This window comes from Adiantum capillus-veneris, chromosome 4, assembly GCF_014529385.1.
Source record: "Adiantum capillus-veneris isolate H3 chromosome 4, ASM1452938v2, whole genome shotgun sequence".
Taxonomy (NCBI): domain Eukaryota; kingdom Viridiplantae; phylum Streptophyta; class Polypodiopsida; order Polypodiales; family Pteridaceae; genus Adiantum; species Adiantum capillus-veneris.
This window is the reverse complement of record NC_140934.1, coordinates 17572790-17586231: the sequence shown is the minus strand read 5'-3', so window position 1 is coordinate 17586231 and position 13442 is coordinate 17572790. Positions and strand designations below refer to the sequence as shown.

The window sequence follows — 13442 nt, the reverse complement described above, 5'->3', positions numbered from 1 at the left end:
CCCGAGTCCATTCTCCGACATGAAGACAAGGTACTAAGAGGCGGTACGACTATCCGACGATATCTTATTAAGTTTAAGAATTATCCTTTTGAAGATGCTAGATGGATGCAAGGCATACAATTAAAGGATAACCTAAACCTTGTCAATGCTTACAATGCTTCCCAAGAGTAAGCAAATGTACAAAATGTTAAAAATGAACAAAATTTTTGTCTTATAAGACTCTGTTTTTCTTTATTTGTGCACAAAAATGAAGTAGTATGCATGCTTAGATCAAGTTTGCGGAGACGACGTCTCCCAAACACCAAGTAGAGCTTGTCACTCTACTATGGAAGATTGATAGGACTAATGTGCAGACATGCTTGCGGCAGCCTCAGGCTCTCAAGCGCCAAATGGACTAGTCATCCATTGTGGAATGATGTCGTAGGGTAACATAGGGATCCTCTACCCACTAAGAAAAGGACTCATGAACATGCTTTATCTTCTCTACACCATAGTCGAGGACGACTATGATTTCAAGAGAGAGGTAATGTCATAATAATCAATATCTAATTCTCCTAAATGATTTTCTCATATTAAACTGATCATTTAATGTGGGGAAGGCCAGGGGAGAAAAAGCTAGAATATTGGTTAAGCTAGCAGACCGGCCACAGTAAGGATCCAAAGGAGGGAAAATAGGGATCCAAAGGGGGGGCCATCTGCAAAAGAGCCATGCGCAACAATGGGCTAAAAAGACCCTAAGGTTCAGCCCATTAAGACTTCCAAAATTCAAAGGTTGTGTCCAAAGGTCAACCCTAGGGAAAATTGGATGCTTTGTGTGTGCCCTAAAAGTCTTTGCACATCCCTACATGGGAGGGGGCGAGCCCAAAGGTAGGGGATGAGAGAGAAAGCCACACACACACACACACACACACACAGGCTCCCTTTACACAAAGGGAATGAGGGACACATGTCAGCTCCCTAGGCCAGATGCCCACAAGGTGTGCCCAATTTCTATTGGATGACCCTTGAAGTGGACCAATGAAAATTAAGCTAGAGTAAATCTAGTTTAATTAATTTAAAAACATTTAATAAAAGAAACCAATGAGAATTAAGTCTCCTAGAAGACTATTGGGCAGTCTCCCAAGGGGTCCAATGAGCATTCAAGAGCCCCATGGCTTGCCTGATTCCTATTGGCCAGGAGGCAAAGGGGTCCAATGAGAGTTTAGTTTAATTATTTAATTACCTAAAGCTCTCAAAAAAGGGGAAAGGGGGACACATGTCAAAAGGCTATCACTTATGCTACTTAATTGTAATTGGCTTGACTTGGGGAGGGCCAATGAGGCTTCAGGAAGAGCATTTAGCAAGAGGGCTCGCCCAAGAGAGAGAGGGGGCTGATTTTTGCAAGGCATTATCACACACACACACTCACACAAGCTCATGTGTGAAGAAAGAGAAGACTATCTCTTCCCAAGCTTTAATGGAGAACTCATCACCTACTCCAAGCTTGTGAGATAGAAGCCTACATCAACACTCTCTTGGCATGTGGATGCAAATCCAACCAAGAGCCAAGCTTCAATGCATGCTCATCTCCTCTACCAAGCTAATTACTAAGCTAAGCTATGCTACATATGAGTGATTATGTGAGGAGATGTACATCTTTCTCGTAAGATACTCCTTCCTCTCAATCTACTCTCATACCTTGCTAGCTCTCACCATCTTCGAAGGTGTGTGAGGTCTTGGGTCTGAGAAAGGGGATAATTCAAGTTGTGTTTGTTGAGTGTTTTGCTTAGTGCATGAAGTTTCCATCTTCATTGCACTAGCTAGTCTTGAAGGAACACAAAGAATTGTATTGTACAATGTCTCTCTTGATGCGAGAAACCATAATACAAAGCCTTTTGGAGGGGGGACCGGCTCCATGAAAATCCGGTCCTCAACTGTTGTCAATAGCTTAATTGCTCTCTCTTTTGAAAGTATTGTCGATGCTATCTAACTAGGTGTTATGCTTTTTGTTTCTCTCTCCACCCAAGCACTCTTGTAATTCTCATTAGGAATCTACTCTAATGAAATGCCCACTATGTTCATGCTAATTTCTGCTACACATAATTTATTGGGCCATTAAATGTTACAAGTGCCATAGTATCAAATGACGGAGATGTTGAGGGGTAGGAGAGTGGTCTCAAAATGTTATTGAGTGGAGTTCAACAAAAAACTTAGCCTTGTGCATAGCACACTAAGGCACTCATCCATGCACAACCAAAAGGACTTCTCCAAGTTGTGCAGAAAAAGAAACTCCCCATCCATAACAAATGATTATAAACGGATTATATCCACTTATGGGATGGCCTTATCTCGACAAATGATGATAAACGGCTTATCTCCAATTATGGAATGGCCTGATTGACAAGGAAGATGAAGGTGGCAACGCGAGAGAGGTACGCCACCCCCAACTTTCTCTTCTTCAGTGCTACCAATGTTGGAGTTTTCTGATCAAGATAATGCCCCGTGTCATTGGCACTTTTTCTCAGAATCATCTCAACCGCATTGAAAATGGGCGATCTCCTTCGCGACTGTAGCATAGAAGAAAGTAAGGCACTCAAACTCGTGTGTGCAAGGGGATACCTATTGCGTACTTGATAATATGTATCTCAATGTACAGTACAATTTCAACAAATGCGTTGATGTGGAGGTTAATTAAGGAGACAAGGTCAAGGAGATGAGTGGAAAATATGTTGAACTCCTATCTCCCCTAGTACTTAGTATTATGAAGGAAGAAGGTGAAGCACAAGAGAGGGGTGGGTGTGGGTTGAGAGGCATTAGTAGAGGCTATAGATGCTGCCATATTTGGCTTTTAGTGCAGGTAGTGGAGAATGAGTTAGTGAGGTCCCCCTTTTATAGTGGATTCCTTTTTCAAAAGGGCCACTTTCCAAATATAGTAAAATTTAGGTGTCATGAGAAATTATAAGCTCAAGTCTACTTTCAAATGATACAAAGAGAGGGTTCCTTCCAAGCTGCATGCCAAAAGTTTTTCATGAGATTTATTTCCAGAATCAGGTCTTTTGGATGTGAATAACTGTAGGATATACTCAACAAGGAAAGAGGCAACAAGTTCATGATTTTTTTATTAGATACAAAAGATTTTTTGTCAACCTGTATGCAAAAAGCTTGTTCATGAGCTTCCTATCTAGAAAGTGGACTTTTCAAAATCAATGTTTTTCAAATATCCCCAATAAAAAAAGGGCTATTTTTGTTGGATATGAAGTAATGGTTTGGGAAAATTACCCAAATACCCCTCTAATTTGTAGCAATTCCCAAAATACCCCTCAAAATTCAAAAACTCCCAAAATACCCTTGTATCTATTTTGGTTGGATTGTTAAGATTTTCTAATCTTTTATTCCTTTTTTATAATTGAGATCGACATTTAAGTGCTTAGCATGTAATTTGTCACAAATTACGTTGCTAAAAAGGCAATTATGTCTAAAAATAATGAAGCAATTCATCTCTAAAGCCTACCTAGCCAACTCAAATTCTGGTTTTAGCATCGTATATATTGATGGACAATCAATATTCTTATAAAAAGCTACAAATATTTTTATCTTTGTAGAAATTTAATCAAGGGTATTTTGGGAATTTTGGAAAACTTGAAAGGCATTTTGGGAATTTATGACAAAATATTGAGGGTAGTTTGGGAATTTTTGAAATTTGAGGGGTATTTTGGTAACTTTATCTAATGGTTTCTCTCAAAATGTAGTCTCTTGGATAGCACTTTGGAATCCGGTCCTTGATTGGAATATAGCCATTACAAGGAATAGAAGAGAGGGTTCAATAGAGCCAAGACAGCACCGGTTTTTGTCAAGCTTCTAATAGCTCAATAATGGTTAAGCCATAGGCAAGCCCCGTAGGACTCCATTATTAAGATTATCGCTCTCGACGGTGTCCTCGTTAACTGCCTAAAGCAGGCATGCTTCAAGGATGAAAAATCCCTATTCTACTTACTCTTTTGCAATTAATAACACCAACCATTTGTAGCAAGCTTGAGGACCTCTCTTCTTGAGCAAGAAAAGAGAAACCAATAGCTATGATACCAATGTAACATTTAATGCACTAGTAACTTGTGTGTAGCGGAAAGTGATAACATAGTGAGCATTTCATTAAGAACAAATTTATAATGAGCATAGAGAGAGTACTTAATTTGAGAAAACAACATAGCAATTTACACCTAGCTAATTTGGCATTGACAATACTTGAAAGAGAGAGAAATAGAACAATTGACAACAAATAATTGAGGACCGGATTTACATGGAGCCGGTCCCCTCTCCATAAAGGCTTTGTATTATAGCTTCTCCCATCAAAGGAGACTTTTGTACAATACAATTCTTGTGTTACTTGAAAAAACTCATTGGTGCAATGAAGATGGAGGCTTCATGCACCAAATTATGCTTGAAAAACACACCTAGTGTCCCTAGCCTGAGTTCCACGACCTCACACATCTTCAAAAATGGTAAGAGCTAGTAGGGAATGAGGATAGATTGAGAGGAATAAGGTGTATCTTATGAGAAAGAAGTATTCTCCTCACACAATCCTCTAATAGCATAGCTTAGCTTAGTAATTAGAATGGTAGAGGAGATGAGCATGCCATTGAAGCTTGTCTCTTGGTTGGATTTGCATTCCATAGCCAAGATTTGTTGGTGTAGGCCTCTACTTCTCAATGCTTGGAGAAGGAGATGGAGTTTCTCAACATATAAATTGTGTGTGTGTGTGTGTGTGTGTGTGTGTGTGTGTGTGTGTGTGTGTGTGTGTGTGTGTGTGTGTGTGTGTGTGTGTAGCAAAGTGTGTAAATAAAAAATGCAACCTTCTCTCTCTTCTTGGTCGACCCCTCTTGCTATTTTCTCTTGCTAGCATCCTATTGGCTCCTACAAAGCTTAGCCACAAATTAGAATCATAATTGATATCCTTGTCACATGTGTCCCCTTTACCCTTTTGTGATAGCTTTAGGTAATTAAAATAATTTATTAAACTCTCATTGGACCCTTTAGTCTTCTTACCAATAGTAATCAGGCAAGCCATTGGGCTGCTTGATGCTCATTGGACCCCTTGGTAGACTATCCAATAGTCTTTTGGGGAGCTTCATTTCTATTGGTTCTTTTATCAAGAATTTCTTAATTGATTAGACTAATTTTACTCTAGCCTAATTCTCATTGGTCCACCTCTATGGCCATCCAATAGGATTTAAGGGAAGATTGGGAGCAACTGGCCTAGGAGCCTGCCATGATATGCCCTTTGGGGAGAGCTTGGGAGTGTGTGTGTGTGTGTGTGTGTGTGTGTGTGTGTGTGTGTGTGTGTGTGTGTGTGTGTGTGTGTGTGTGTGTGTGTGTGTGTGTGTGTGTGTGTGTGTGTGTGTGTGTTTCTCTCTCATCCCCTACTATTAGGGCTTTCCCACTCCTTGATAGGGATGTGGGAAGACTTTTGAGTCTTCCCTCCACCATCCAATTATCCGAGCTTTGACCATTTGGACTTTTCAATTAATGTTTTGGAACCTTAGCCTATGGAAGTCTTAATGGAGCTGAACCTTAGCTCTTTTAAGCCCCATTGAAGCACACTGCTCTTTTGCAGATTGTCCCCCCTTTGGATCCCTATTTTCTCTCCTTTGGATCCCAGACAAAGACTGGTCTGGTAGCCTTACCAATATCCTAGCTTTTACTCCCTGGTACTTCCCCATATTAAATGATCAGTTTAACATGAGAAAACCATTTGGGAGAATTAGATATTAGTTTTTATGACATCACCCCTCTCTTGAAATCGTAGTCTTCCTCGCCTATGAGGTAGAGAAGTTAAAGCCTAGTCATTAGTCCATTTGCTAGCGGGTAGAGGATCCCTATTTTACCCTATGATATTGTTCCATAATGGATGACTAGTCCATTTGGTGCTTGAGAACCTTAGCTACCACAAGCATGTCTGCACATTAGTCCGTATCAATTTTCCATAGTAGAGTGGCAAACTCTACTTGGTGTTCGGGAGACATCGTCTCCACAAACATGATCCTAAGCATGCATACTTATGAACATTTGTGCACATTAAACAAAAAGAGAGTCTTATAAGACAAAAACTTTGCTTATTCAAACATATTTACATTTGCTTACTCTAGGGAATCATTTTAAGCATTGACAAGGTTTAGGTTATCCTTTAATTGTATGCCTTGCATCCATCTAGCATCTTCAAAAGGATAATTCTTAAACTTGATAAGATATCGTCGGATAGTCTTACCGCCTCGTAATACCTTGTCTTTGTGTCGGAGAATGGACTCGAGCTGCAGCACCTCTTCTTGGTCCTCGATCTGGTGGGTCTTCAATGATTTCTTCTTGAGGCGGCTCTCCTTTGTAAGGCTTTAATAGGCTCACATGGAAAGCATTGTGTATGAGCCAATGGGTGGGCAACTTGAGTTGATAGACCATCTCATTGATTACCCTAGAATTTGAAAGGGACCATAGTACCTTTTTGCTAACTTAGCATAGTACTTTTGGTGTCCTGTAGGATTCTTGCCCATTGTGTGCCTTAATCGAGCCTTGGGAAACTTAAGCAAGACACAATCATTTTGTTTAAAGGCTAGGGCTCTTTTGTGCTTATCAGTTGAAGCCTTTTGCCTTTGCTGAGAGATGGATATAACATCCTTAATCTTTTGAAAATATTCTTGAAGGTCTCGGCTATATTCATCTGCAGCGAAGATCTTCCCATGTACCTTGAGTAGCAGGGGACTTTTTGATCTTCCCTCTATCACCTCAAAGGGTGCTTTTCCCGTGGAAGTATGTATAGTGTTATTGTAAGAATACTCCACTAAAGGTAAGTACTTCTCCCATTGGAACTTTTGATCTACTTCTGTGACATAATCTTTTAGTAGATCAAGAATTGTTAGGTTAGCTATTTCACTTTGGCCATCCGTTTGGGGATGATAGGCCAAAGAGAAGTTTAGCCTTGTACCTAAATTCTCAAAGAGACCCTTCCAAAAGTTATTGGTCATTCTAGGATGTCTATCTGATACTATAGACATTGGCAAGCCATGGTATTTGAAGATTTGTGATATAAAGAGGGTTGCCATTTGATGGGCCTTGATAGTCTTTTGACAGGTATGAAATATGCTTGTTCGCTAAACCTGTCTACTATCGTCCACATTCCTGTATTCCCATGGATAGACTTGGGCAATCCAAAGATAAAATACGTAGATATTCTCTCCCATGGTGAATTAGGGATTGACAACGGTTGAAGAAATCCAGGTTTCTTCCCTCTATCAAACTTCGTCTTTTGGCATACCACACATTTTGAAACATACTCTTATATGTTTGCTTTCATGGAAGGCCAATAGAAATATGTTTCTCCCTTTTAGGGTAGACTAAAGGTAAGTACTTTTCCCATTGGGACTTTTGATCTACTTCTGTGACATAAGCTTTTAGTAGATCAAGAATTGTTAGGTTAGCTATTTCACTTTGGCCATCCGTTTGGGGATGATAGGCCAAAGAGAAGTTTAGCCTTGTACCTAAATTCTCAAAGAGACCCTTCCAAAAGTTACTGGTCATTCTAGGATCTCTATCTGATACTATAGACATTGGCAAGCCATGGTATTTGAAGATTTGTGATATAAAGAGTGCATCCATGGAGCGAGCCAAGAGCAGTGAGCCTCGAGCAAAAATGAGAAATCAGTTGAGCAGATAGAAGCGAGCACAAAGTAGCTTGAGACAACCCCACTGTAGTAAAATCAAGCCCCATGTATTTAGGGTTTAATACTTCTATGACAAATACTCCAGTGCACATAGAGAAAGACGATCCTAAAATCGCGAGAGAGAGAGAGAGAGAGAGAGAGAGAGAGAGAGAGAGAGAGAGAGAGAGAGAGAGAGAGAGAGAGAGAGAGAGAGAGAGAGAGAGAGGAAAATTTTTATAGACCTTCATGAATGTTAATACTCCCTAAGCAAAAATTGGTAGGGCAATGGAAAAATTGCATGCACCATGATTTCTTTTAAATCATGGGAAAAATTTATAGGGAGGAAAATTTGTAGAGAGCTTGTGTGTGTGTGTGTGTGTGTGTGTGTGTGTGTGTGTGTGTGTGTGTGTGTGTGTGTGTGTGTGTGTGTGTGTGTGTGTGTGTGTGTGTGTGTGTGTGTGTGTGTGTGTGTGTGTGTGAGAGAGAGAGAGAGAGAGAGAGAGAGAGAGCGGATTTGAGATGTACTACCTTTGCAAAAGGCCCAAATGATCTATGAGAGAAAAACATACATTAATCATACCTATGATACAATTATTTGAAACACGAATGAAACAAAAGAAACAACCTGAAAAGATTATGAGTGGTGGGTACAAAATGAGATAGTGACAAGCTAGAGGGGGTTTGAAGTGTGTGTGTGTGTGTGTGTGTGTGTGTGTGTGTGTGTGTGTGTGTGTGTGTGTGTGTGTGTGTGTGTGTGTGTGTGTGTGTGTGTGTGTGAGAGAGAGAGAGAGAGAGAGTGACAGAGAGCATGCCATTCAAAGTTGACCATTGGAAAGCAATGGAGATTGCAATATAGACAAGAGAGAGTGCCATGGTAGAGTTGCAAAGTTTGCAAAACTCTTTGAATATGTTATGGATGAAATCTATCATATTCTTGAAGGAATAACCTAGAAAAAAAAATGCTTTAGTACCTACCTCTTACAAAAAGTTTATGCTGATTCATTTCAAAAATTAGGTGCTGAGTGGGTTACAAAATGCACTAAGTAGGAGGAACTAAATAACTGCAGTGATCTATAGACTATAGGTTTTGCTATCTTGTCTACCCTTCCAAAAACAAAATAAGATATCACCCAGGCTATAGCCCTCATAGCTGATTAGGTTGGATTCTGACTGCATTTGTTAGCATATCCTTAAGAATGGCCTTTGGAATTCGTGCTTGATGGATATGCATGTTGTTGTTGACATCTTGTCCAAGTACAATCAAGTACACAAAATAAAGATGCTTGCAAGCAAGAAAGGATGCTTTTTTTGCCAACCTGCCTTGAAAATCAATGCACAAACAAGATGGGACATTCTGAATTATAACTTCTATGCATGATGTAGGGGCTCTACTGTGACCTGTCAGTAGTTCTATGGTAAAAATCTCTTTCTCTCCTTCCACTTCTACGCAGCTTCCAGTCAATTTTGCTGACATTTCTAATGCTACATTAACTTGAGCATAGGCAGCCTTCGATACCCCTGGTCGATAGGGATAATTTTGATCTTCATTTTTGTTGGCATGGGGCTCTCTCTGATGCACTTCTTTGGGGATCAATGATTCCGTTGACACTCCAATCTCAAATCCTGCCTTCACAAGTGCACAAGCTTCTTGGATGTTGAGTTTTGGTGCCCTTTGCAATAGGCCAAACATGCGTAGCGCATTCTGGTGGGTGTATGATGCTTGTGACCATTCTCCATGTATGCTTCACATCTGTGTTGCAAAAGTAGCAAAACTTTTGCTTCCGCCAAGAAGATAATTGACAGTCACTCCAAAAACATGGAGCTGGGTCTCCCGGTCTCTGCCTCAATCCACACTTCTTACCAGCTGTCCAATGGTTACACTCCACTCTACTTGATGTTGGTATCCTGCGAATAGCCCACTTTGTGTCATGGACATTTTTCTCTAGAGCTTGCAACAATTCACTGCATGGTTGCTCATGTGCTGCATTTGACGTCTTATCTTGCGTGACATAATTATACTCAGGCCTGTGGCTACAAATGTCTGTATCCATATCCATTAATGGTCGCTTGGCACGCATTGTCCTCTTCTCACCCTTGAAATTAACTCTGTTATTGAACATTGGAGTACCCATGGAAGCATCATCCACTGCCCTAGAGGTGGCTGCTGGTGATGGACTAGTCTGCATCCTTGACATGGCTCTGTCAACTAAAATTTCCAATGTTGGCCCCCCTCCAATATATTTACCATCCAAGAAGGCTAGACGCCGAGCACACTGAAGATAGGCATTAATAAGATCAGTGACACATGCATCATAAAGACTAATTTTTTCCTTGTACCCCTCTCCAGCCAACCAACCAACTTGCATGTTTGCTCTCAGAGAGGTTGGTCCTTGGAATCAATGTATTCATTATGGGCTCCCCATCCTTGACCATCATATGTCCCCAATGGCTAACCCTGAAATGCCACCAACTCAACCAACTATCTAGCTTTGGTATGTTTTTATCTGTTGTCTTGCCTGTTGCCCACCAGCTCCTAATCCTACGAAATTTCTCGAGTGCCGCATCTGTTGTTTCAGACAATCTCCACTTCTCACACATCTCTTTATGCTTTGATTGGTACTGGGAGTGGATATACCTCTGTGTGTGCACCCTCAAATTATCCTCCCAGTGCCATAAGCAAGACCTTTCCCTACCCACCATTTCCTTCTTGTCCCCGAACACATATCTCACTGCATTCCAATTTGCTCCTGCCTCATCTGACATGAATCCTTGAAAATTGGCTGGTCTATCTGTGTGCTCAATCATAACCTGGTTCATAGATTCCCAAAACATTATTTGTGCTTCCTCATCCTCTTCTTTGAACTCGTATGTGGCAATAGTTAGAAGCTCTCCAATCCTAATAACATTACAAAGCCATGAGCCAAGGTATACAATAGTTTACACAATTAGTATCCACATCCACTTATTTATTTTTTAATACTTATTTGTTACTTACGTGTGATCATAAACATGTGCTCCCATTGTGTGCCAGCCTCCTTCTATTCGATGGACATGGTCAAAACAAACCCATGATAATCAGAGGTCTTCATGTCCATCTCTATCCATCCTTCTGACCACATCTACTCCTGAACCTGGGCCAGTAGTAGACATCTTGAATATGAAGGACCGCTCTTGTGATGTTGATGCTTGCAACGGAAATCGAGAGCCATGGAAGAACTGAAAGTGGCACTTTCTCTTTAGTTCAAGAATTGCATCATATCCATCACCCATTGGTCGAGTGGTCCTTCTACACTGCATCACCATTTGCTTTACCCTACAACATACATAATCATGGGTGAGCCAATTTTTCAAGAATACAAGTGTTTTGGTGCTTATAAGTTGAAAACTTACTTCTTCATGTTGACAAGGGTAAGCAATTCTTGGGACATCTCATGGACCTCCTTCTCACTTATAAAATCCCCACTTGTAATATTGTCATCTGTGAAGGCCTTGAGCACCATCTCTCTAGCCAATATCATTTGTACCTTCTGAGGGCCTGCTCTATTGTCCATTGTCACTGCCTTAGCTACTAAGGCTTTTATGTTCCGAATTGATGCTCTAGACATTCCCTTAGGGACGATGTGTTTGTGCTTGCCATGGTGCATAAATAGCCTACTATGGCAAGAATCCCTAGGCATAAAGTAGTAAACTGTTGCTGGACAATCTTTCACACACATGGGAACATGCTTGCAAAAAAAGCATTCCAAATTTCCATAGCTAGGCAGCCATTCTTTGGGAGCTTGGACAACTGACCATTCCAATGTTGCTTGTTAGTTTGATTAGTTCTGCTCCTAAATGAGCATCGCTCATTCATACATTGGAAAACCCCTCCACAAAAACTCTTCCTAAGGACAAAAGATTTTTGAGTTCTTGTCTGAGTTTGTGGTTTTGTCCACAAATTTCCCTCATACTTTTGTTCCATACCCTCCATTGCCTTCCCCTCAATCATTTCATAGATGCAGAATTCTTGGTAGGTTTTTGGTAGATCTTTGACCTTGCCCTTGTATTCACACTCTTGCATAATAGTGTGAAGCACATCATTGGGAGGGAGTGTACGGATGATCTGGAATGCAGAAACTGCTGTCTCAAAATTTAGAGTTTCTTCATCTAGCTTATCAAATTCAACATGATCTTCATTTTCCTCATCATCATCAATTTGTCTGCAAGAGAGCAAAAAAAATAGTGAAGAATTGTTCAAATTCAAACCTTCCAAAATGATCTTAGACTTACATGCACTTACATTGGTGCAGGTGATGGACCAATTGGAGATGACTCAGGGATCTGAAAGATGTCTTCTAGTCTTGCAGTGTAATTTTTAGATAATGATTCCTCCAAGATGAAGTATGCCTCCATATAAACCCCCGCATAGGTGGGAAGAGGTGCCAAAACATTAAACTCTTGTCCCTCCTGAACAAGAGCCTCGACAATGACCCTAGTTGTACCACACAACTTCTCTTGCAGGAGCTTGACGGGAAGGAGCCATTTTCCATGGATGAATGGAATGTTGATGGACTGTCCGGACACAGATTGCAAGAAAATTTTAGCTTCCCTGCATAAAAGAGAACTTTCAATCAGATCAACACCATATCCATAGTTAATAATTTTGAGTAAATTGAACCAACAACTGTACCAACAACTCTGTAAAGTTAACAATTTCACATTCATTCAAAAACACTACTGTCTCAATCCGAGTTTTTAATAAAATGAAATTCTGACAAATGCTTAAAAAATGTTAATCTTGAGAAATGTTTTAAGAAACGTTAATCTAGCAAAATGGTTGTAAAAGTCAATAATTTCACAGACATTCGAAAACACTACTATCAATCCCAGTTTTTTTTTTTAAAATGAAATTCTGAGAAATGTTTAAAAAATGTTAATCTTGAGACATGTTTAAGAATACGTTAATCTGGAGAAACGGTTGAAGAAAGTTAGTTTGGTTTTTTAATTATATTCTAACTTTTCAAAACATTTTTATTGCCCTTCAAATGTTCAACTTTTGAAATGCACACTGCTTATTCTTAATCGTTCATATTGTTTGCCTGGTTTCCATCCTTTGCAACGCCATGAGGAAGGCAAGGCTCTTGCAAACGTCGCCACTGGCCAAATACTTCCACCCCTTAAGCCCCAAGAAGACAGCAAAGGTAAGCTTAACCTTTTGATTTAAGGACCATATTTCTCAAATCTTTAAGCACACTGAGCGCGCTTAAAGATCTGAGAAAAGAGAAGGTGAATTTGACAGCAAATGAGAGCATTTGTATTGAACGTAGGTGTGAGAGGAATGGAAGATTCCTGTTGCTGTGTGTATTGAGATGTTGCTGTGTGTATTGAGCAGGTGGTAGCACTGTTGAAGCTTGCATCACTACTAGTTCGTGGTAGCAACAGAGCTCAGAGAGAGAGAGAGAGAGAGAGAGAGAGAGAGAGAGAGAGAGAGAGAGAGATCCTATGAGAGACATTGTGTATAGTAAAGCTCCCTTAACACCTCAAACAGCGTGAGATGCAGGGTGTGAGTTGTCGATGGAGAACTGGAGAGCAAAGCCAGGAGGGGTCAGCGTGAATGCGAATGGAGACACACACACACACACACACACACACACACACACACACACAGAGTCACTTACATGTTTGCAGAAAGAACAGATAGATTCTTCACATAAAGCTCCAGGAGAATGGAGAAGAGCAAAATGATAAGTGGTAGTATAGAGGTGGTGCGAGATTTGTAAAGTGATAAATGTGCCA

General features: G+C 40.4%; 1 protein-coding gene and 1 pseudogene across 1 annotated transcript; both read right to left on the bottom strand.

The window, feature by feature from the left end:
- Nucleotides 1–10658: 10658 nt before the first annotated feature.
- Nucleotides 10659–11272, bottom strand: LOC147458794 (uncharacterized; annotated as a pseudogene).
- A 151-nt stretch (nucleotides 11273–11423) lies between these two features.
- On the bottom strand, nucleotides 11424–12371 carry LOC147458793 (uncharacterized). The gene is made up of 4 exons (XM_086511508.1): nucleotides 12337–12371; nucleotides 11947–12255; nucleotides 11618–11866; nucleotides 11424–11454 (listed from the first exon to the last, which is right to left on the bottom strand). Exons 1-4 carry the CDS (start codon nucleotides 12369–12371, stop codon nucleotides 11424–11426), a joined length of 624 nt encoding a protein of 207 aa, XP_086367634.1.
- Nucleotides 12372–13442: the final 1071 nt, after the last annotated feature.

Coding starts and splice junctions, on each gene's coding strand:
- LOC147458793 (XM_086511508.1), bottom strand. CDS start 12,371: ATGAATGTGAAATTGTTAACTTTACAGAGTTGTTG. Junction 12,256..12,336: donor TTAACTTTACAGAGTTGTTG/GTACAGTTGTTG, acceptor TCTTTTATGCAG/GGAAGCTAAAATTTTCTTGC. Junction 11,455..11,617: donor ATGGAGGGTATGGAACAAAA/GTATGAGGGAAA, acceptor TGGAATGGTCAG/TTGTCCAAGCTCCCAAAGAA.